A 25565-nucleotide genomic window follows, 5' to 3' on the forward strand; every position below is an offset into this window, starting at 1 on the left:
AGCCTTTTTTTTAGTGTATTTGGAACTTTTTGAGGGGAGGTCACAAATAGTAAATTCTTCGCGAGACAAGTGGGCTGTTAAATATTTCTTCCCAAGTCTAGCTTAGTGTTCAAGTCGTTTGTCATGTATTTTGCTCTGTGATGCTTAGAAGAGGACCTGATGGCACATAGAAATCCCACCAGTACCTAGCCAATAGCATGGTCTTGCTTTGCAATCCCCTATCTTCTTTCTTTTTGCATTTGTTTCTTTTCTTAGGCTCCTGACTTCCTCAAAGGAGAGCATATTTTTATCATAATAATTTATCATAATTTATAAGTGTATTTTCAAATGACAGCAACAATGAGATGGTGTTTTGGGAAAGCGGCTACATGAGAAATGGGTAAACTGTCCAAAAAGATGCTCTGCTTTGCACTGCTTTTCTCTGCTTGGTTTTGCACACCTGTTGTTCAGAATAACCTGTTGGTAACACCTTTTGTTTAACAAGTATTAGGCGGAAATGACGACAAAGAGTAGCCTTCGTTATGCATCTGTCATTGTGTAGCCTTCATTATGTGTCTGTCATTGTGTTGAACACAATATTCCAGGAATGAGTGAAGAATACAGATAGTAGTCACACACTGAAAATAATTTCAGATGTCTTTCTTTCTGCTTTTGCTGTGGTGACTTCTAGGAACACTGATTGTTTGCACCCCTGAAGCATTTAAAAAAGCCCACCAAAAAGCAAAGTAAAACTACCAAAAAGAAACAAAAAACTAAGAGGCAAAAGGTGTCTAAGAGCACTTAAGAGCTAGCTGCCATTTCTGGCGAGGCAGTCTGCATTAATAAGCTTGGCACTCATCGTTTTATGGGTGTATTTTATTGTTTCTACATGTGCATTTGATTACCCAGAAGACCTCTAGCTTCCTGGCCTCTCGAGGTGGAAAACCACAACAGTTATAACCATCAGTGTAATTGGACATGCAAACAGTGACCTTGGATGTGTTGGACCTGCTTCCTCGCTTAATTCGGGAGCCGCTGGTAAAAAGCCATTCAAATAAAACACAGGCTTGAAGGCGTTGCAGGGGAAACAATGTTACGAGCTGCACTGCACATCTTTACAGTTAATGAGTTAATGCTGCAAGTGCTGTGACGAGGAACAAAGGCTGTTTGCGTCAAGAGCTCCCCTGTTGTGTATTTAAACCCAGTGAGGAAGAAGCGCTGTGTTCGAACAACAGCACAGGAGGAGGGAGATGGGACGGGCTGTTCATCTGGGGTGTGCTCTGACGAGCACACTTCGCTGTTGTGGAGCGCTGTCAACACACCTGGGAGGAAAAGACGTGTGTGCAAATGGACATGCTCCATGTTTCTCTGTGAGCTTGGGGTTGGGGTTCCCATATCCTCTGCATCTGCAAAGCTCAGAGCCCAGTACGGCTGCCAGTGCTGTGGAGTGCCCGTGGTTGCTGTCTTGGCCAGTTTGTGGCCATGGTGGATCTGTACCTGAGCCCGTTCTTCTCCAAGACCCTGTGTGCAGTGTCTGTGCAGCTGATAAATTGTGTGAGAGGGGAACTCACTTAGAGCCAATGAGTTCTTTGACCTAGAGTCAGAACTGCAATGAAGAGCACTTGAGAGACTGAATAAACAGCAATGCATAAAAGAGACAAAACTAGATTGATTACTTTTCATTGCCCAAAAGTTGCATTCATTCCCCAGATATGCCCGGTGTTCTTTCCAGAGATACCAAACAATGATCATTTGTGGGCACCCCCTTGGACTATGTCTGCATTATTTAATCCTTCTTGAAGAGTACCTAACTCTAAAATATGCTGTTAGAGAGTTAATTAAAATTCAAGACCGACTGAGAACCTCCAAATAGCCTCCTGTTGAATATTCTCTTCTTGAAAATTTCTGCTTCTCTCTCACGTTTTTTTAATTTTCTTGGGCCATGAAAAATATTTCAAATTGGACATTTTTACATGTTTGCTTGATCTTTTTGCAGCAGTAACCAATCAGGAGAAGAAAGTTCAGAGTGAGTTTAGAAGACTAGAAAATGGGTGAGAGAGAAAAGAACATTATCACCAACCTCTTCCCCCTAAAGTTATGGCAGAGACAGAATTTTAATTCCACAGCTTTTTGGGAAAGCTGCAAGTCTCTTGGGTAAGATTTGATCGGAGTGTGTGAGTATCTCAAAACATGACAGAGGCAGTCCCTGGAAGCCTGGAAACCGAACTACTCTTTCAGACCTTTAGGTAGCATCTGCTGCCAAAGGAGTGTGTGTTGGAACGTTTGTGACCTGACAGTACCCCGGCAGTTCTTCCCTGGAAGAATAACTGGTAATTAGGAAATTCTTGATGCAATTTTTTTTAACCCTGCAGGTTACCTGACAAGTCTGTCCTGTTCCCTCTCGGGCACTCTGTGAGGCCTGCTGGTTAAAGCACATTGTATTGACTCTCGTTTCTTTAGTCTGAAGTATGGTCTCATTTTTAAGTGTATTTTTTCTTTCTGGACTATTCCTCCCCCCCAACTTCAGTGTAGCAGCAATTGTGATGGGTTGCCACCAACAGATGATGTCTTCAAGAAAAATGTCTAGTCACCTAATGCGTATTTTTTTAATTTCTGGTGCCTATGAGGGCTGACAAAGATTGTTTCACACGGGAAGAACAAGGGAGCGACTATCACTTCCACACTATGTTTGTGTTGGGCTTGTGGAAAAAAGTAAAAGAAAAAAGAACCAGTGACTTTATTCTCATACTAAATTTAGTGGACTCATTCATGCAGGGGTTTCTCTCGTGGTGGAGAATTTCCTTTACCGATTCCCAAAATCTGTGGGAAAAGATTTTGTGGGACCTGACATCATCAGTCTTGCACCCTGAATCCTCCAGATCTTTTGTGTTAGAAAAATGTCAGAATTTGCAAAATGCCAGCAGGGATCTTTCAGGAAGCCAGGCTTCTGGATTGCATGGTGACTGACAAGTAACTCATGGTATTGCATTAGTAACTCTAAATGTGCTATTTTAAGGGAGTAGCTGTCGTATCTTTGTCCCTGATTTTTGGATTCACGGAGTTCTGTTCTGTACCATGTCACCCCAGAGATATGAAACAACAGGATTTCATTCTTTTAGAAATGACAAGATTAAGCAGGATGAGTTAGAGAAGGATGAGGAAGGGGCTGTCTGTCTTAACATGGAAACTTCTTACCTCGCACTTAAATCTTCCTCTGAACTATATAGAACCAGACAAGGATGTTCAAGTCTATTCTGGGTCAAAGCCCAGGAAACTTGTGAATCTTTTTTGCTTGCATTTCTTTAGAAACTATGCTGTGAACTTTATATCCTGAAGAGTCAATTTCCAGATGGTTTCAGACAGATGAATTTTGTGATGCAAGGGATTTCCTTTTTCCTGATTGCTCCATTGTTGGCTTCTTGCCCTCATGTCTGTGGCTTGGTGGATGTAGATTTTGCGGGTGAGCTTCCAGTGAAGCTGAATGAGTGCATTCTGTGGCAATCTTACCTACAGCAGGGCACTGGAAAATAGGGATGTAGGCTGTGACTTTTTCAGCTGTAGTATAGAAAAATATCTCTGCTCTATGATTTTGTTTTTGGCTGTTTTGAAGCTGGCTGTGACTTTTGCCTTTTTCAGCTGTCAGGGGGACTCCTTACCTGAGTGACCAGTCACAGTCACATAGACCGTCTCTCTCAGGGACCTTAAACACAACATGTCTGGTCCCATGTCCTGGTATAGGATGAGTTCTCTCAAGTCATCCCCAATTCAATCTGGTTTTCTTCCTGGTAGCGGATCTCCTCCTGGAGCCTTTCATCCAAGCACAGAAATCAGGGAGATGTTGCTGGTAGAGTCTGAGGCAAAGAGGGCATTGGGTGCATTGGCTTGTGTCTCTTTGCCATCAAATCCCACTCCATTGAGCAATAAGCCTGTGTTTCCCTTTTTCAGTCTTTTGCTGCTGATGTAGCAGCAGAAGCGCTTCTGGATGCCCTTGGCATTGCATCCTAGTGCCAGCTCTAGCCAAGCTTTGGGACCCAATGGCTCCTGGTGTTCACAGGCTGTCCCCTGTTCTGACCCTGTCTAGGTGCCAAGGCTGCTGCCATTTAGGGGCTTGAGGGTGATGTCGTGATGTGGACAATGGACCAGAAGAAGTAAAACTTGAAGAATGTTATGTGACTTCAGAAAATAAAAGAATCCCACAGCTTCTAAAGGAAGTGTGTGCCTGCACAGGGCTCTGCAGTGGTTTCCCATTCAGGCTCTGTGCAGTTCCACAAAGCAAGGTGTCTTTTACCTTCTAAGACCAGAGGTGTGTAGCTGAGAAAAGATAAATTTTGACTTGGGACACTGATCCATCAGTTGTAACATGAATTGAGAGGTATACAGTAATTTCCTATAGAGCTTAATCTTTGATGGGACAAATGACATGGATAAAATTTTTAATCCTGCTTTTCTTCTATTCTTAAAGATGTAAAAAATTTAGCTTTAAACTTCATTCTGAGTGATGAGAAGGCAGTGGCTAGTTGTTCTGTAGTGGTGCTACATGGTGTGCTGTAGCTGTAATATCTGACACTGCAAGCCACTCTCTTTTCTCTTTGTATGGTGTGCAGTAATATCAGTTAATCTGTATTTGTACTGTTTTGGATTAAAGGTGGTTTTATTGCTGACTTGGGTAAAATACCTGCACTGGAGTCACAGCTTTAGATTTTCTCCTTTGTTCCCCTTCCTCCAGTGTAAAATTGGAAACCCAGATCATCCTGTCCTTTAACAGAAGTAAGACACCTTTGATATTTCACACTTACACTTGATTTCTTGTGTACCTGATATGGCTTTGAAGGTCTTGGCACTCTGGATGTCTTTGAGCTTAATCACTGCTTGAATGCTCATTTCCTTATTGCCAACTTCCACACCTTGTTCCATGTTAACAAGGCCAGAAAGAAATACTGGAGGGTTTGCCCATCATAACATTTGAAAGTTCACACGGGTTTGTAAATGAAGCCTCAGCAGAGATTAGCTGCCTTATGATAGATAATGAATTTATCTTAGTCCAGAATGTTTCTGTGAGGACTTGTCTTGCAGGAAAGACCAAGTGGTGCAAAGGGATCTGTGTCTGTCCCCACTGCAGTGGTGTGAGTCCTCATCTATGTGTAAGTAGAGATCTCTGCTCACACAAAATCCTCAGTCAAAGAATGGGCTTGTGTGCAAAATTGTGTGCATAATTAATACCTCCTTGGTATTTGGGAAGTTAATGGAATAGAAATGGCTTCTTCAGAGAATGGTGCATTTCAGCCCTTTGTTAGCTAAATCTCAATGTATTTATAAAGAAAAAAATCACCTGGCTACAGTGCTACACACTTGTCTCTGATAGGAAACACTGATGTTCCCTAATGCTCCAGATTGTTACATGGGGTTTTATCTTCGACACTGATTCTTATTTTTCTAGACTAAGATGCAAGGAACGATAGAGGGTTCTGGTCCCTTTTGGCACGTAAAACTAAGAAAAGTTTCTACCATCTTGTATTTGAATTACTGCTTTATCCTTGATAGATGCAGTCTTACTCTGCTTGAAAACATAAATGCTGTTGCTATAAAAAACTTTTTTTTTTTCTGCCTTTAATGGGCTGATTTTGGCCTATTTATATTTTGCTATCATTACCAGTGTTCTCCCCCTTTCAGTTGGTCTCAGGTATAAGGTATATAAGTTAAATGACTTGGGTTTTTAAGGCCTTCAGCTTACCCACTCTGTATAATTTTCTCAGTGTCATAAGGCCAACTTTAAGGGACTCTTATTAACTTCTGCCTTTTGCTGTCACTCCTTTGAGTGAAATTATCAAGCAAATACTTTTTCTTCAAGCTTAGAAGTGGCTCTTCTGTAAGCCTCCTCAAGAAAATGCAAATTTCCTACTATTTAAACAGCGTGTCATGACAGGAAAGATGGATGTTAGAAATGAGGGTGAGAACTTCTGGCACAGCCAAAGCAGTGCCAATGTCCCACATCCTCCGTGCCCCAGCCCCTCAGGCAGGATGTCTTCTCTTTGCCAAGGTGGGGTTACTCTCCCCATGTGGAACCCTTCCTCAGAAGACCAGAGAGTTCCAGGGATGCATATGGATTGGGTCAGGGTCTTTCTTGAGGATGGTCCCAGTTTTTCAGGCCTTGCCCCCTGAGCTGGCTGCCCAACAGGGTGCTCAGCATTGGGCACCAGGAGAGGTGGCCAGCAGGCTGGTGGGTGTGCTGGATTTGTTGGGATGCAGCAGCTCTGTCCCTTCTGCTCTGACCACACTTGCAGTGTCCGTGCTGAGGCGTGGGGGTGGCTTTACTGGAGCTGGGGAATGGCTCAGAGGTGCTGGCTTTGGTCTTTGCCCAGTGTGACTTACACGAGGCTGCTCTCCCCTTGCCTGCTGGCATCTTCAGTGCAGAGAACTGGCCCAGCTGTGTGAAACTCACTCTTGGAAGCCAGATCCTTGGGGATCTATCTTCAGCTCTGCATCACAGGTGCTGTATGACCTTGTACAAGTCCCTTAATCTCCTCGCTGCTCAGTTTTCTTTCTGGCCAATGAAGACAGTAATTGCTCCATGGGTCACTGCAGTGGAAATCTGCATGTACTTAGGAAGTAGAAAGTAGCTGGCATCCGCTTTCTTTTTTCTTTTTCAGTGTTAATCTGACCAAAGCATGTGCTCTGTGCCTGCAGACTTGCAATGCATACTGAAAGCATGCTGTATGCTTTTGGTAAAGGTCAGTCTGGAAGAGCAAGGGAACTGTGTGAGATCAGAATATTGGGGTGGAAGTTATGCAGAACGTTAATTTCTTGGTTCATAACATGTTTTTGAAGTCTCAGACTTCATGCATGACAAGTTCTTAACTGGTGAATAAGAAGGTGGTGGAATTTAAGGAAAAAGCAGATTAAGAGAAGTAGGTACTACTGAATTTCTGTAAAACTTGTTCCCAGAGAAGTTATGGATGCCCCATCCCTGGCAGTGTGCAAGGCAAGGTTGGATTGGGCTCTGAGGAAACTGGTCTAGTGGAAGGTGTCCCTGCCTATGGCAGGGGTTTGGAACAGGTTGAGCTTTAAGGTCCCTTCCAACCTAAGTAATTCTATGCTTCTGTGACCTGATCTGATATTCTTTATCTTGTTGTCCCACTTAAAAAAATAAATAAATGTAAAGTTAGAGTCTTATTTCTTTTTATCTCTTTATTAAGTTAGACAGTAAGTTCACTAATGAGCACACCTCCTTGGGTCCAAGCATACCTTCCTGCATATGGAGGAAGGCTAGTTTTATTTTTTCAGCTGTGATTAGTGAAACATTTTCTGAAGGGACAGATTTAAGGCAGACACTTGCAGGTGAGGCCTGAAAGTGTCATTTCAGAATGCAGTAGTTTTTAACCAGAATGTGTTGCTTTTCAGCATTCTGAGTCCTTTTTTGGTGTTCTTATATGGGAAACCATACCTAAGTTTCTTAAAACGGCTTTGACGCAACTGATTTTGGAAGTGTGTGAGTAATGACATGTAATGAAATATGTGCTTTACCCTTGTTCTGACCTTCTATTAATGGGAAATGTCTTCCTAAAATACACTGGAAGTGTCTGCCTAAAATGCTTTCTACAATGATATGAAGTTTTTTTAAAATCACAATGGAAGAAGATTTTGAAAAGCTGTGCAGCTCTGTAACCATAAAAAATAGAAACACTGTCCTTGGAAAATTTTAACTTTAAAAAATAAACGTTCATTTAAGTGATCACAACTTTTAAGCATTGGTTTACATTCTTAACTAACTTTGTGTATTGGTTTACGTTCTTAACTAACTAAAAAATTAAACAGAGCTTTTACTCACTTTAATAAAACAACTGTGCATTCTCACATGAATCAGCAGCAGCAGACCTAACTGGAGCTGGGTTTGTGGTTGCCTTTGCTGGTTCTGCATGAGCTGTGCTGAGCCTTGCTGTTGCTTTGGGGCCACCTGCTGGAGTCTTCTCAGGAGCCTCGGTTCTCCCACACCTGCTTCTCTCCAGACAGACATCATTTGTTTCCCCAGTGAATCCTTTTTCTCCCCTGGCTCTGAAGAATGCTTGACTTGAGGCAGTTTCCATCCCCGGATTGTTCCTGGGCTCCAGTGCCTTAACCGTGGTAGTGAGCAGCAGCAATTTATCTGACAAACTGCTTTTAAGTAAAGGGGTCAGTCTCAGGAAAAAAATACCAACAACACCTTTCAAACAGGGAATTTCAGTTGGTTAAAAAGGAGCCTGTTTCTGGAACTGTCTGTTGTGGGTGTGATAATATTATTTTAACTTATGCTTAAGTGGCTGAGGTGAATGAGAAACATGCCTGCCAACTTGAGCAAAGAACAAAAGCTCCATAGATCTCTTCTAAAAGTTCAGGGATTGTTGTTTCAGATGAAGCAGCTTTTCACTGTTCAGGATAATTGTGGGTTTTTTTGTTTGGTTTCCTTTGGTCTTGATTTTTGTGTTGAAGTCTATATTATGGAGGAGTTCAGTGCTCCATCATAAATACTGTTTTTCTGGTGTGCCCCACTTTTTATGGATCTTCAATACCAGATTTTTCAGAACTCCGATGTAGGTCTGGAGCCAGAGTGATACTAAAAATATATATTTTTTTAAATTAAAAATACTGTTCTTCAAGAAGTCTGTGTCAGAGATGGATTATGTGAAATCATCCTTATTCTCAGTTAAGAATTAATTAAGATATCTCAGAGTAACATGACTCTATTTTGGTATATGTTGAGCAGTGAGAAACAGTATATAAAAGGAAATCTGGAAAATGTTAGGTTTATAAATTTTTAAAATTTTATCTGAGGCCAGTAGCACTGACTACCTTTTCAAAAAGTGTTTGTTTTATGGCAAAGACCTTGGTATTTACTTTTTTCCTTATTTTAATTTTCTTTAATGATTGTGGCCTTTAGAACAGCAGATAGATAAATACAGTAGATGGTGACACACATTTTAACTAAGAAACATTAAAAAACATAAACAATATCTAAGAAACATAAAAGCAAGAGGATTTCACTGGTTCTGGGTTTATGACATCCAGGGTTGTTTCAGGTAAAAGTCAGACACAGACTGCATGGAGCAGGAATCTGCTCAGCAATTCCTTGGAGAAGGAAAAAAGGAGTACACAGATTAAGAAAGCTCCCTTCCACACTTTTTTTTTTCCCCTTTTAATTAAGCATATCCTGTCAGCTGGTCAAGAAATTAATTTGCTCCATCAGATTGTGAAACAAATGTTATGTGCTATGCACATTAGAGATACTTTGTTATTTTCCTCATTCTGCTGCCAAAGACTTTCCAAGCAGAACAATGCTTTTGTTTGTGCTGACGAAGGTGAGGCTGCAGAGAAAAGCATTCTCCAATGGCACAGGTGCCATTCCAATAATGGCTCTAATGAAACTGCGTCCTTCAGCCTTGTGCTGCACGGATGACTTTGGTGTTCCTCAGGCTTCTGCAGCTTTTGAAGTGCTTTGCATCTTTAAACAAGACTGATCATTGCAGAACGGGTTTTAAAATTGATAAACATTGATAAACAGACGGAGTGACCCTTCTGATCCCCCCGTCTCCAAGTAGTTGTGAGGACTACAAGGAAATCAGCTTTTTTTTATTTTAATAAAAAGTCTTAATGGTCAGGCCTTAAATTCTGAATTCCATAGGACTTGGCCTGTTCTGAAAAAAAAATCCAATAAAAATGAAGTTGTGTAATCTGGGCAAGCCTATTTCTGGAATAATTGAATAATTTAGAAATAAAAAGTAAATACATTTTTAAAGCTGCAGTTTCAAAAGGGAGGTAAACTGTTTTTATCTTTTGTCATTTTCTTTAATTTTCTTGTGACTTGCAAGGTGGCTAGTACATCCTCCATATCACAATTCTTGCCTGTTTTTAGTTAATGTGAATTTTTTCAGTTAGCATAGAATAAGGATCCTGAATCTTCCACTTGACTAACTGTGTAGTTAATAAATTTGCTGGGGATTGATTGGTCAGAAACAATTAGTATCTGTAACTTGAACTACATGTTCACGAGGGATCAATGCTTTAAGTTAAACATTTATTCAAAGAATAATGGCTGTGTTCCTGGATGAAGAACACACCTGCAAATCTGTTCCTTACACTGAAGGATTATGGATGAATTGATGCATGGGAAGTGTAATGGTTTAATTATGATGCACTTTGAGAAGTGCCTTCAAAATTTTAGGCTGCTTTTAATAGATCTGTTATAACCACGGAAATCCTTCTGTTCTAAAAAGCAAAGCAGAAAGTTCAGTATTCTTGATGGGTGATTCTGTGGTGTTTCTCTCTGCATCTTTCAGCTCTGCCTTTTCTCTCTCTGTGCAGTGCTACCAGAATCTGCAGGATTCTAAACATGAATTCCCATGGCTGACAAGTCAGCTGCTGGAGTTAGCAGACCCCAAGAAACAAATGACTGCCAGAGTTTCTTATTGAACATCGTGGTTGGCAGCCAGCTGTGTGTGTGGGATGACAGCATCAGTGCAGTGTCACAGAGGTGGCTGAACTTGACCCCGTGGCTCCCTTAGGGTTTTGGATGCTGCTGGAATGCTGTTAATGCTCCTTTAAAATCACCAGTGGTTCAGGGCCAGGAGTAGTATCTTGGAGCATAATTTTGCCATGAGGTCATGTGTTACTCGGGTGGTTGTTGTTAATATGCTGGCAGATCATATCAATACATTTTAGACACATTCTAAACATACACTTGAAATGGCAGCTTAATCTCAAGGGCACTGAACTTGCACAGAAAGTCATCGTTTGATATTTCCTGGTAGTTTAGCCATGAAATGATGACTTCCAGAAGAGAACCCTTCCAGGTCTGCTTCTCATCAAGACTTGCTCCCTTGTACTTAGCTTTGTGTTACAAATTTATGTTTATTATTAGTCATTGTACAGCATCACATATAAAACTAAATACACACATAGAAATATTGGCACTTTAGAAAGGGATATGCAGAAAATATATGTATTATGGTGTAATGCCCTAAATTTTTCTACTATTTATAAAGCCTAAAGGAGGTAGGATTCTGGAATTCTTTTGAGTCCTAAAGTTGTGTAATTTAATAGTTTCGGTATCTTAATGTTGTAGCTATACTGTATGCTTCCCCCTATGTAATTGAAACTACTTAATATTCAAGCTTTTACATATAATGGTGGGCCTTGCAATGCTAACAATTAACTGGAATTTCATTTATTATTCAAGTCAATGTGCAAAACAATTGTTTAGCCTCTTTCTGACTTCTACCACTGTTTTCAGAAATGTATTGGATGCTGTTAGCAAGCACTTGCTAGGTAAAGTTTGAATGCCCCAGTAAGAGCTATAACAGAAATAATTTAATGTCTGTATTAACACTGGAATAGCACACTGGGTGTGCTCTCAGGCACTGGACTTTTGCTTCCTCATGCTGCTCTGTAATGATATATCAGAATTATGGTACTGTGGTAGCTTTCCCCTCCCAAGGCTGTGGCCTTCAGATGTGCCACAAAATGTTACCATCTCTCAAGTCTTTATCACCAGTGAATTTTGATAAACCTTTGTTTTGGAAGTTACCTGGCAGAATCTGCGATTTCACTACAAGATAAATGGGGTTTCTTTTTCCCACAGCACCAAAAGACTATTCCCAGAAATGTTGAGATGCCTCCTGGCTTTTAGAGTTGGAAGTGTGTGTGCAGGTGAAAAGTAAAGCACATGTCTGGCAGGTGGGGGCTGTTACCCACAGCAGAGTTGGTTGTCCAGTTAATAGTTAATTACATTTTTTTAAATGTTACATAGAGCCACTGTATTCCTTAGGATCCCTTCCTGTAAGGTTTGAAGCATCTAACATCTTTTATTACTTCGTCTTAACTTCTCTTACAAGGAACTTCTTCGCTTGTTGAGTGCTCAAGTTTGAAGTCCCATTTTGAAACATAAGTGTTTTGGACACTCAACCACCTTGAAATGCCTCTTGGATACAGGCCTCAGAACTGATTATAACTTTATTGAGCCATTTTCTCTTAATGTTACCTTGTTTAATTCAGGGCAGGTGAGTTCAGAAGATGCAGCAGAATTTTTAGCCTTGTGATAGACAATTAGAATTTCCACTAACAGCCAACTTGACTGTTGGAATAATAGAAATAATTACCCTCATAATTTTCAGCCTGAAAACTGTCTATTGTGTGGTGAGGGCACAAAGCTAAAGCTCTTTAAGCACAGTGTGGACTTCACTTTGAAAATTTAATCTGTAGAGGCTTTTTTGAGGAAATGGAGTACTGAGCATTCCTGTATTCCATGGCATGTATTTATAGAGATTTTTATATTTACAGAAAAGCTTTCTCACCATAAAATTAAAAGCTACCTGTGGCATTCTAGATCCTCTTCATTCTTTTCTTCCAGGGACACTTGAACTTTCCACCCTGCTTAAAGCAAACAAAGAAGTCAAGTTGCCACAGCTTTCAAGCTTCACATCTTCCCCTCAGCAAATACCTTCTCTCCCCTGGAAATGGAAATATGCCTGTTTGCTGAATTCCTCTGCTTTCACCCTAGGAATGTCAACCTGTCATGCAGTTTCTCTTCCTTGTTTCTAGGCTGTAACACAAGGAGGGTGCCATGTTCCTGCCCCCAGTGCCCCTAGAGGAGCTGAATGTGGAGAAGCTCAAAGGACGATGACAAGGCTGATTTCTGTGACAGCATCTGTCAGCTATACCTTTAAATAATTAAAGCAGAGGGTCATAATGGAAACCCCAGGGAGAGCACTTATCCCAGCTTCAGATCTTTCTCACGGTCTTCGTCTTACTTGCCAGCACTTACGAAAGTGCCTTTCAGGCACACTGGTTTTAGCAGAAAGGGGCTTGAAAAGTCGTTTTGGAGGGGATCAGGTGAGGAGGTAGGCCAGTTGCTCAGGTCTGGTATCACTTTTGTTGCATTTGCAATAAATCATATCAAGTATCTGTCCAGGTCAAGGAACGATTGGTTCTTCCCCATTTGTATATTTATCTATCTGTTGATTTTTACTCCCTTTCACTGTTTCACAATTGAAGAACTAAGGGTGCTGTCAAAAATATTGCTTCCCTGTCATGGAGGGGTTTTTAGAGAGCTAGAAATGTGGGTATTTCTTTATGGAGTGTTTAAAACCATGGCCCTTATTCACTTGCCATACAATTAGCCTCCAACTTTTCATGCACTACTACATCAGCTGTACAAGATTGTGGCATAGTGCCTTTCTCCTTTGGAGTGGAGGCAATGTTTCCTTTCTTCTTATTTTGCTTCTTTGGGGCAGGTTACTTACTTGGCTACCTGCAGTGTCCAGAAGCTGTTCCCTAAGCAAGATGTCTGTGAGCTGAAAAGTTGACCAAGTCCAGTTTTGTGCAGCATTGGAAGATGCATGTGCTCTAGAAGTCACAATACAGTGTTCTCTGATCTTTAATGGGGGAGGCAAAGTGACTTGTAGCAATGCTGCTGGGATGAAAGTAAAAAAAAAAAAAAAGGAAAAAACCAAACTAACAACCTTCCTGCACATGTGAACTTACCCCTTCTATGGCTGTTGTGTTGCTATGTTGGGGTTTCATGTGAATGATGATGCAAATTGGAAGCTTATTGTGAAGGGAGGGCTGATAAATTTTCTGCAGTCCAGTGGTTCACATCTCGTGGTCATGCACTTGTTTTAAATGTAGCATATTCATTTTCCACCTTCTTTCTCAGTACCTGTCATCTTTTTCCTGTTAATCCATACCTGATCTCAAAGGAACCAACACCTCCTTGCAGGATGCAATAACATTGCTTTTTGTGAGTAGTTAACCTTTCCTCTTGAAGCATCTTGACGTCTGGTTTGCATTTCTACTGCAATCATACCCTTTGCCAAGACCTTACAGGCCTTTCCTGCAATAATTCTGCTGCCGTATCCTAAATGACTTTTGATTCATTGTGTGCTTTGTGCTTTGGTACACTGCCCATAACTTAAATTATTTTTACAGACTTTAACCTCCCAGAAGAGCCAGGTAAGTGTGATAGAAGCCTTGCCTATATAGCTGTATAGTTAACCTATTTTTCCTAGTATCAGACAACCCTGCATGTGTGTGATCTTTCTTGTGCAATAAATCTGCTTTCCTGCATGGGAGCCAAAAGACAGCATTTCTTTGACAAGGAGTTGTGGAGCTGGTTAAAAATTATGCCATTGTTTCCTTCAGGAAGCACCAACTCTACTTTTCCTTAGGAGTTGGAACAAATACATATTAACAGGAAGCTCCATCTGATAGAGCTAAGCTAAGACAAACAGAGCATTCTCACTTTGTCTGTTGAGGGGTTTTTGATGGTAAGTGACAGCTGAGAGCAGTGACCTGTCTACAGGCTTGACCTGTGTTGGACATAACAGAGAGGAAGCGTGTGTTGGGCAGGAAACTGCTGTAGGCAGTTCCTGGAGGGAGGAACATGCTTCTCTGCATGAATGTGAGTGTACGTCCCCTTCTGCTGGGCATCCTCTGCCTCGGAGAGGCTGCAAGATGGGGAGGGGCTGTACCCTCCTTCCTGCCCCTGCCTCAAAAACAAAACAGAAGAAGAGATGACAAATCCGTAGAGGAAAACCACGAAAAGAGCCTGCATGGCCAGAGAATTAAACCCCTACTTTTTTTTTCTTTTTTTTTTTTTTTTTTTTAATTGGTGCTAAAGTACTTTCTATGTGTTTATTCTTTTTTAAACTTGCTTCGTCTTCAGGTATGGTTTGTGTAGGTTGCTGGTCTCTTAACTCCTTGCTACAGTGATTTTTCTCTTTTTTTCATGCTAATGCATTAACAGCTTCTGCAGTTAATAAAATTAATGCATAATTAGGAGTGTTAAAGTTGGCTTAAGCTATGGGCAAACAGGAATTGAGTACAGGGCTCCTTCTTTCTAACCATGTACCTTTACAGTTCATTCTCTTACAAACTTTTTTTTATTAATTGAGTATGTGATGGAGGACCTCTGGTGTCCACCAGCTGGATAATTAAATGCTTATTTAGCTTTGTCAGTAGCCTGGCACTATGCTCTCATAGTCATGACAGAGTTAGTGTTCTTTAAGTATTCAGTTCAGGCTTGCTAAAGGGTTCAGCATAAGGCCTACACATATGGGGTGTTTACCTGCTTGAATTTCATTAAGGATGAAAGTTATCTCTGCCTTGTGAAATCCTGCTTCTTTTTAAAAAATATCGTCTCTGGGTTTCTCAGCTTTAAATCACTGGTTGGTATTTGTACTTGACACCATACCTTGATGATCCCATAAAATAAATTGCCATCCTGTATTAGATTCCTAGCAATGCTGTTCATCTTCATAGACTTCTTTCTGCTCTTATTATCAGCTGTCCTTTATTTTACAAGTTCTATCTGTTCCCCTTCTTTTACTTAGATTATTTTTTTCCTCAAGTAGTCTCAAAATACATTGAGTGAAAGAACAAAAACGTGGTGCCTTGTTGCAGTAAGAAATTACTTGATATTTGTTAATTCTGAATGTTTTCTTGTTTGTTCTGTGGAAATGACAATGTGGTACTGTGTGAGGTGGTCAGGGATTTATGTTGACTTCCAGTAGTAAAAACATGAGGATTTTCCTGATGTAAATTAAATAAGCAGTTCCTTTGCTGGCATGGAACACAGCAGAATGTATGACAAAATGAAAGAGTCTTCAGTGTGTCATTTACCTGAAGTTGTCTATCTAAATCCACATTGTAATAACAGTCTTTGTAACCTGGAAATCTGCTTTAAAATGTCCTTTTCTGGCACCACTGACCTTTTAGTGCACTGAAAAGTGTCAGCAAGTATAAGCCCTGCGGATGAAAGATGAGCTAATGATGCTGTCAGGTGTTTTAATGAACTCATGTGAACTGGATATGCAGGAGCATTATAGGTTGCAAATTATGATGATCGAGATAAGAATCTGCCCAAGTACAACGTGCACACTCGTGTTGTTCATTCTCAATGTCATCCTTCCAGTTCTTGTAAAGCTTTATACTTAGAGGAGGTTAAACTTAAGAAACATGTCACAGTTAGAAGCTAAATGGCAAAAAAAAAGTTATTTACTCGGTAAAAAATCCCATAAACTAACAAAATCCCACAAAACAAGCCCACACCTGATCTACAGGATAGATGACTGATCATGTGTGTGACTGAACAGAGCTGTGCATTCAAAGAAAGACAATCTAGCTGTGTAAAAGTAAGGGCAGACAAATTCAAGAAGGGGGCTTAGGTAGAGTGTTAAGCACATAGAAGCACACTAAAGACATTTTCTTTTTTTACAGAATATTTATTTTTTTAGTTAAAGTTGTTTTCTCCAGAAGACAGAGAGGATGAACTGCAACTAGCCCTTGACCTCATGCCAAACAGAAAAAAGCACAGATGCTGGGAACTGCTTTTTAGCTGGTACTTACCAACTAAAATAATATTCCCTGTATGCTAGGGCACCAAAAGTTGGATATCTTCAAGACTGATAGCTGTAATGAATAAAAATGGTGAGAAAAACCAGACTTAAGGCAGCTTGTGACATTGAACAAGGAAAAAATGTCTTCCTGGATGGTTAGAGCTCAAGTTGATATAAATTGAGCTGAACTTTGCATGTCCCTTCTCATCTGTTAAGTGTATTTAAGGTCTCAGCTCAGTTTATAGCCTAATGGCAACCTTTTCTGGGTTTATGGAAAGACTCCCACTGTGAGTATGTAAGAAACACTGCAAGAAGGAATGAAATCTACCCACATTTTAGTGCTGGTTTTGATGATAACAGCTGCATGCACATGAGACTGTTAATCTGGTGAGTAAGTACTTCCAGCGTGTCTCATACACTGTTTTTTTAAATGTTGCTGGTCATATCACTGGGCATATTTTATAAACCTTTATCAGTTCTCCTACCTGTGACATTCACTAAATGAGCATTGTTATCTCTCACTAAGTGGTTTATTGTTCCTTTGATCATTCTACACATTGTTTCAAGCCACAAAAAAGACATGCTAATGTTCAAAAATCATAGTTAAATATAGAAAAAACTCAGCTGCTCAGGGCTGAAGGCTGCACAGTACTGATAGGTACCTGTAATATGTCAAGTTCCTACAGCTGACACTGAGGTCAGGGAAAAAGCCATAGGTGTGTGTCTAAGTCAAAATATATCGTAAAATAGTCATAAAACATTAAATACCTTTAGCTCTTAATATATTTCCTATATTAATATATTTCCTATTTTGTTAAGTAAAGCACACATGCTGACTGGCCATGTTGCCTTTTTGGCTGAATGATTCTTTTGTGGAAATGTTCTAGCTTCTCAAACCTGTTTGAGACAAAAAATTACCTAAATTGTCTGCCTGACACAGTGAAGCAAGACAAAACTTATCATTTATTTGTTTGCCTACATGAGCACACCTGTGCAGGCAGTGCCTTGTGTAACTGTGTACAGCAGTGTCTGTGCTCATGCTTTTCTCTCCAGAGAGTGGTGTGGCACAGACACATCCCGAGTCCAGCTACAGGCTTGGAATGTTCCTGAGCTCCAAGTGTGACTGCAGTGCTGCACCCTGGTGCTGTTTCTTGCACTCTGAGAGCCCCGCTTCTGCCTCTGGCTCCCCCAGCGATGGGAAACCAGCTGCCTGGGAAAACCGAGTTGAAAAGACAACCAGAGAAACTGGCTGAGTAAATAGTGCTGTCTGAGAGGGCACAGGTCTCCTTGTACTGCTCCAGCAAAAACTGAGCCCATGAAAGAAAATACCTGCTGCTTTGTCATGTCCACACTGCTTTAACAGTGGTGTTGTGGTTTCACATCAGGAAGTGGAGATGATCAGCCACTTGCAAAACTTTTGGTTTAAAAAAAAAACAACCATAGCACAGTTAGATATGGCTTAACCACGAAGCTGAGTACTTTTGAATGCATCTACTGATGCAGTAGATGTGATTTATCTACATGCAAGCAGATGCTACTTTGTAACCTGGGAGGGACAACATGAAAAACTTCACAGGCTATCTCCTCATCTGTGCTGCTTGCTTGGCCCCACAATCAGAGTGAGATCAGAGCTGACGAGAGCCTGAGCTCGTCACTGCTTCCTTTCTTGAAGATGGTCACATTTGTGCAGAGAGCGTAAACAAGCAGTGGGTTTCGGGAGATAAAACTCGTGGTTTGCAAGGGATGGAGCCATGTCTGACTGTAGAGTGCTAGATTTTATGAAGTTCCAGCGTTTGCTATCTCTCCTTTAGAGGAAAAATGTATATTAAAAAAATTACACCAGAGTGGAGTCAGTTGCCCATTAGCTTGTCTGATATTTACTGGTTGGATGGTGAGTTTACATGTTTAGCATCTGTATCAAGACAAGTGAGTTTTTCCCCTTTTTTTTAATATAGTGAGAGAAATCACAGTAGTGATAGAGCAATAAGGTTATTTTGTGAGAATTGTAGTGTTTGCTTTTCTGAGGCTGGCCAGTTAAATTGCTCCAGGATGATTTTTGCATACACAAATTCAAGTTTGAGGCAGAGTCTGTTCCTGCAGCTGTTGTTTGTGACTAACTCTTGTGGACTTGCCTGCTGCCTAGGCAGTAACTGGGGATCTGTGTTACACTTCTGACTGAAGTGAGAGATAACTGTCAAAAAAGGGAAAGGAAAAAAAAAGTGCCAAACTTCCCGTTTTCTATTTTACTGGTGCCTCACTCCATTCTTATACTTCAGAGGTGGAGAAGGGAGCCACTAATACCAGAACAAAAACAAAGCTGAGTTTTGGAAGGTAACAAACAGTAGGCTCATGGCACAGGAGGAGAACACCATGTGTATTTGTTTAAAGTCTTAATTTTGCACCTTCTGTTCCTTATGTGCAATTGATCTAAACAAAATAGCAATGTCAGTGTAACAGGGTGAGTAGCTCAGCTGTGGTTCTGTGCTGGCACCTTGTGGGTGTCATCTCTCCCGTGCCAAAGGAACAGACATGCAGCAGCAGTGCCTGACCAAACATCTTTGTTTTGCTTGGCATAACGTGTGCTTGTGGTTATGGAGGTGTTTCATGCACCAGCCTGGAAAGAGTGCAGCAGTGAATTGTAATAGCTTTTCTGGGGGTGGCAAAAAATATTAGTTAGACTGAAATGGGTCCATGTGCATGAAAAGCCATAAAAGTAGGTAGTTAGTGGGGTGAGTGGCATTTGATGCAGTTCTTACCTCAGCCATCAATTTCTCCAATAGGAGCAAGCAAAGAGATTTGGCAAACGATTGACCCTAAGTTTATCTTTTTGTCACTTCAGCACATGAAATTTCAACTTTAATGCTTATTAGGGTTTTGCCTTTGTTCAGGAAAGGGACAGAAACGAGTTAGTCCTTGCTTTGGTTGCCCCCTTGTGGTTTCTTGTGCTGGCCGAGTTAAACATTCTGTACTGGTATTAAGGGATGAAGTCAATGTGAAGTGGTATTGCTCATCCCTTGCAACTCCTTGTTTGCTTTGAACTGCTAATTCTGTATATGTTGGACTTTGAATCCAGAGAGCCTCAGCTGTCTCTGTGCAACTGACTCCATTTATATTCACATTGACATGTGTATTGCTCTTGTGCATTGTGAGAATATTGCAGACAGTAGGGCTGGATACTTAGGGAACATCTATGTTTTGTTTCAAATGACTGACTCACCTTTGTGTTCTGCTGCTTTGTCTGCACAGCTTACTTATGCTTAAGAATGCCCGAAGGCAGAGATACAAGGGTAAAATGAAAAGACTTTAGAGATGAGACAAACATTCACATTCTTATATTTTGCTTAGGTAAAGTATATTTTTATATGGGTACTTGTATTGATATGTGATCATCTCTATCCTATTAATTTCATTATCTATTTGACTTTTGTGCCTAGTTAGCTACAAACTTTGTGCTACCAAATAATGGAGATAATCTCAAAGGCCTGACTCAATCTCAAAGGTCAGGCTTGGTCTGAGAGGTCTTTTCCAGCCTTAGTGACTCTGTGATTCTGGCATAATTTTTCTGTGTGTTCTTTGGACTTGCATATGCTGTATCTTGAAGCACTCATTGGGAGCATAACTTAGGTCAACCTTAACACTATTTTGTTTTCTTGAGTGTTTGGTCTTTCAAAAGATTCACCCAAAGAAGTGCTCACTTCTATGAACAAAGAATAAAGCTCTGGATGACTTGAGCTGAGTAATGCCAATGTTATGTCCTGGTTTAATACTTCCCTTGAGTTCAGTTTTATTCATTATGTCAGTTCTTTTTTGTTGTGGGTTTTTTTTTTAGTTAAAAAATGGTTACCTGTTTTAGAGATGCCTAACAGGATGGGTGATTTATTATTGGATTTTGCAGCAAGTTTCAGTTGAGTGCAAACGATTGGTGTTGCTTGTCTCAACAGAATTGTGAGAAATAGCCCTAACAACTAACTTTGTGTTTAACAAGTGGATGTTTTCAGTCATGCCAATTGCTTGTGTTGCGTTTTTAAAAGAAACATGCAGTTCTTTGGGAACTGGAAGCTGCCTATGCCTAGTGTGCAGTGGACAGCATCCAGTCTGGGTGTTAAATGGTTTTCTTCCTAGGTGTGTTACATCCCTTAGGGGAAGCAGGATTTAGGGGAAGCAGCAGTCCTGTGGGATGCTGGGCTCAGCTGAACTGCTCAGGGAAGGGCTTTGGAGACAGAGGCTGCAGGGCTGAGCAGCCTTGCTCCCCACATGGGGGAAGAGGATTTCTGGGAGGTTACAGACAGCTGGGCTGTTTCTCTGGCTGCCCCAAATCTATGTTGGAAACCAGGACCCCTTTCCTAAGGACAAATGTGTCAGCCCCATCCCTGAAAGTGTTCAAGGCCAGACCATGTGGAGCTCTGATCAACATGGTTTAGGGATAGGTGACTGCCCATGGCAGGGGTTGGGAATTAGGTGGAATCAGACCTCAGCTGTGTTTCAAATGCCAAATGTCAGACTTTATTTATTTGGGGTATTTTAGGGATCAATTATAAAAGACAGTCTAGCACAGCCTATTAAACTTTGGCTTAGCTGTGATTTTCCCCTCCCCAGTTTATTGGGCTTTGGATCAGCAAAAAGGCAAATACTTGAAACATGTTTGGGGTTGTGTGGCGATTCAGCCAAAGTAGTCCTCAAAATAGGAAAGAGCAAGGAGTGTTCTTTTCATGAGGGGCCAGGAAACAGCAAATCTTAGAGGTGGGCTAAAGCTAGTGTTACATATGGTTTAATTTGATAATGTCCAACCCAAAACCTCAGTGTCTGAAGAGAAATAAACTACCCAACAGGAAGCAGGATCGTGCAACATTTACCAGCCGTGTTTAGAGATAATCCAATACCAATGACATTTCAGTGTAAACAGATGGTTTGTGGTGGCATAATTATCTATTCTCCCTATAGGTTATTACACTGCATTACATTATTTTAATTGTTTAATTTCTTTTCTTTTGTAGCTTCCTTATTGTGCTGATATGCCTTATCTTCAGCGTGCTCTCTACAATTGAGCAGTATGCAGCTCTTGCTACAGGGACATTATTTTGGATGGTATGTATGTGGACATTAATGTGATTGATGTGTGTTCGCAGTGTGCCAATTCTGATCTCCTGAGCTAACACCATACCAAACAAAATGTTCCTTATGGTTTAATTGACAAGAGACTTTTCTGCTTTTCCCTTAATGAGTCTGCAAAGCTACAGAAATTCAAAAAGTCATGTTAACCCAAAAATGAGGCGATACACTCTGTGGCCTATACTGAGGACACCTGTGGTGTGTCCAACACATACAGGTATTCTAATTAAGCTTGAATCCCTCCTATTGCTTGGTTTAATACTTTTTTCAGCTGTACTGAAAACCAGACACCTGGCCACAGCAGGGGAAAGAAGTAAGTGAAAGTCCTTTCATTTAGTTTATGTCATATCCAGCTTTGTTTCAGAATTGGAAAACTCATGTCCACTGACTTTAAGACAGTTTGCTCTACCTGTCTTATGCTCTTTCCCTTCACTAGAGAAAATAGTCCCTGTGGTTCTAGTACACCAGTGCTGCAGCAGAGTTATTTCAACAAATGTCAGAAGTATTTGTGTCCTGCCTGCCTAGATTTCATTGAAGAGCTTTAGTTTTGAGTTGGAAAGGCATGATTTTAAACATCCAAACTTTTTATGAATTTGTTGTACCTCACTAGTGGGTTACTCCCTGATAAATCATTGATTTCTTTGTGTTTATAAATAAATGACCATTATTTGGAAATGTGGAAACACTGTCACTTTATTGAGAAAATGCTAAATAACAATTTAAATATTTGTTCAAAACAGGTATTGCAGCAATGCTTCAGTAATATCACTAAGTGTATTACCACTATTCACATGAAAAAGTTCACTTAAGACCCCCATCAATTCTAATAATTTTTGTCTATCTATTAAATATGCCAAGGTTCTATACCTAATATGAATGCTATAAGAATAGAGCATATTAAATTTAGTGTCAATCATACTATTTCTGTATTAAGTGCTTTCATTCCAGTATATTGCTTTTAACTCACTTGTAAGATGTTTGAACTCCTAGGTGTAACATAACTGGTGCTAGCTAAGAGCATGCATACATTTATTTCTGCAATCGGTTCAAATTTTTTTGTGGTTTGGCGTTTTCTCTTTTGTACAGATTTAATTCATTTTGGGTTTTTTAACTCTAGAACTAGTAGGGGTTTTTATCCATAACTTCTGCCAATGTCTGTGATGAATTTAACTCCTGGTAATGTCTCACTCACCTTTGCAATATATCATAATATTTGACCTGTGTGTTGTCTCAGTGAAACAACTTCTGTAACGAGTAAGGTTTCACTCTCTGCCCCCACCCTGTGAAATCATGGAGCTTGTTTTGGTTTGTTCATCCTGTATTGTCTGTATCTGGCAATCCAGGCACTGTAATGCAAAGCATTCAGGATTACACACACAGTGTGGAATATCCAGTGTTGTGTATTTCTGCTGTTCTCTCTAAGCAGTGAGGGAATTGGTGAATGTTGTATCTGTGTTCCTGTTCTACACAGTGAGAAAAACGGTGGTTAATTTCTAAAATTGAAATCCTACTGGCATGGGTTTCCTGGGAAATGAGCAGTTGTCTGTTTGTTCAATATTGGGAGAGGCTGATACTGTTTTCTTAAAGGATTAACTGTGGTAACTTTGAAGAAACCTGTGGGGATTATGGGGAGCCATCCATCCTAAGCAGAAGATGGGCTGATGTGTTCTCTCCTCTATCCAGTTTCAGTGGGACTTTCCAAGGAGCTGTCGCATCTTGAAACACAAACATAAATGTCAGAATCTCACTCCTGTTGGCATCTACCCAGGGAAATTTCCTATTCTCCTATTTCTTAAGAGATTTTTCTTTGACTTAAGGTAGTCAACTACCTTAAAGTCAAAGAAGTTGTTTTACTTTTGCTTATTTTTTACGAGTTGTCAAAAGTAGATGTAACTGAATTTTATCACAGAGGGAGATTTAATCACAGAGGGCTGGTTGAAGAGAGACTGCAAAATGGAAAGAAGGAAGTAAAATCAAGTGTAACAACATGTAGGGATCAAGACACAAAACTGGAAAAGAAAGAGTGCAAGCTTCCAAACCACATGGTGCTGTAAGGAGGAATGAAAGTTTAGGAGAGCACTCTTTCTACTGTTCTGCTGTAGGAATTAATTTATTTTTTGTGTCTATAGAAGGATTTTTAATTATTTGACAGTAATGATTTTTATTTGGAGCCAGACAATTCAAGCAGGTGACATTGTCATTGAGGGTGAGCAAAGGAAGGCAAGCAATTTGATTGACAAAATGCTACTAAATGAGACAGAGCTCAAGGGAGCAGCAGAGTACCAGCAAGCTACCAGGAGTATGGGAATACTGAAGATTGCTTTTGCTTGGGCTTAACTGAGAATGAAGGAACTTTGGCCATGTGGAGTTTGTGGTTTGAGACCTCAAGTAAGCCCATGAAACTGGAGTTGCATGGCCCTGAAGATATGCATTGGGAAAATAACAGAATCTCTTTGTCCTGACTGGAAAACTAATGAAACAAGACTATTGAAAGCACTCACAATTAACAGCTATTCTGCTTATAGCCAAAGCATTTGGCTGTGATGCTGTAAAAGATCTGAGCACCTACATAATTTCAGCAGGTAGTCTTTTTGGGAGCAAGGAACCTGGTCACCCTGAAGTTACAGATAGAAGCTGTGTGCCCTTTTTCATGAAGAAGAATTTCATGCTTTACTAACATAGTCATACAAGTTATTAAAATAACATGAAAATAAAAGCTATAAAAGTTATTGAGATTGTATGTTGCGGCAGTTTCAGTTCGAAACTGGGTGGAAGAACCAGTTTCGTGTAGTATATAAAAATATATTATTTTGTAGTTTATAAAAATATATTATTTTGATTTTATTCTGCAACGGCTTGTCTTAAAATATCACCCCCCACTAGCACAGCAAGAAACAGAAGATGTTGTGCTACCAATAATTTAAAAGCATTGAAAACCACTTCTATTTCTCTTAAAAGCAAGAAAAACACAAGCTTAGCATTGGGAAAATAAACAGTTTATATGTGTTCCAGATTTAGACAAAAAGCTCACAATTAGCCGCTGAATCTTTCTCTACTTGTCACCACACTTCACCAGGCAAAGAGCCTTGATGAAAGCTATACCTAAATGCAGTTGTAATGGGAGATTAGGAGAGAATTGGCCTTTTGTTCGTTTCCAGAATGCAGTGCAAACTGTTTAAATTTGCATGTGTTTATTTTCTCTTCTTTTCTCACTAGATGGTGCTGTCGGAGGGGGTTTGACTCCAGTTGCTCGCTGGCACTTGCCCAGCGGGAGCTGGAGCCCGAGCCAAGGCTGTGAAAGCATCATCATCTTGAAGAGCCCTGTGTACACTTGGCCCGTGTAAAACAGTGGTGCGGGAGAGCTTTTGCCATGACTCATAAAGAGAATGCGGTATATCAGGGTAGAAATTGATTTGGAGACTACAATGTCTAAACTATGGAAAAAAGCAGCGCAGAGATGTATGTTCCCAGAGAGGCCATATTTTTCTTTTATTTTCATAAGCAAGGATTTTATGGTGCCAGAACACAGCAGAATGCTGTTATCTCAGCATGATCTAAGAAAATCCAAGTGCCTGATCCAAGGGGATTAAATATTCTGCTGATCCAAGGGATATTTGGTGTGCCTGAAAAAGCTATTTTCTAGTAGGAATCTCATTTCAATATTGATTCCCGCCAAATAAAAAAAAAAGAAGAAAAAGCTGTGTTTTTATGATGAAAGTATAAACTCTTTCCAGCTTTCTAAGTTCCTTTTTTACTTTAGCATGCTTCTTACTGAAGAGATTAAACAATATTTAAACTTCAAAAATTACAAATTAAAATAAAAAGGCAATAGTTTTGGTTTAGTAACATTTACTTTATTGGCATTGAAATTATTCCTACAATTATGAGAAACTGGCACAGAGTCTAGGCCCATAGGAAATCTAGTTTATATTGCTTTTTTAATATAATGTTTTGAGTATAAACCTTGGCTTTTGTTTGCTGGAGTGTTTTGTGGGTCTTTTGAGAAAGAAGGAGGAAAACACCTACAGCTTTTGCTTCTGAAGGTGGCCTTCAGAGAGAATACACAGTTCAAAGGGGTTCCAGCAGTTTTCTTTCCTGATAATATCCCTTGCCTAA

The 25565-nt window shown here is 40.2% G+C and overlaps 1 protein-coding gene across 4 annotated transcripts in view; it reads left to right on the top strand.

Annotated features, from left to right (window-relative positions):
* The window catches only part of KCNQ1 (potassium voltage-gated channel subfamily Q member 1), a 331377-nt gene that overhangs the window by 19047 nt on the left and 286765 nt on the right, over positions 1 to 25565 (top strand). For all 4 annotated transcript variants that reach the window (XM_064425245.1, XM_064425248.1, XM_064425249.1 and 1 more), the window contains exon 2: positions 21335 to 21425. In XM_064425245.1, the coding sequence (XP_064281315.1) occupies positions 21335 to 21425 (91 nt within the window). The remainder of the gene's footprint in view (positions 1 to 21334; positions 21426 to 25565) is intronic.

Source organism: Passer domesticus, chromosome 6 (genome assembly GCF_036417665.1).
Source record: "Passer domesticus isolate bPasDom1 chromosome 6, bPasDom1.hap1, whole genome shotgun sequence".
Classification (NCBI taxonomy): Eukaryota; Metazoa; Chordata; class Aves; order Passeriformes; family Passeridae; genus Passer; species Passer domesticus.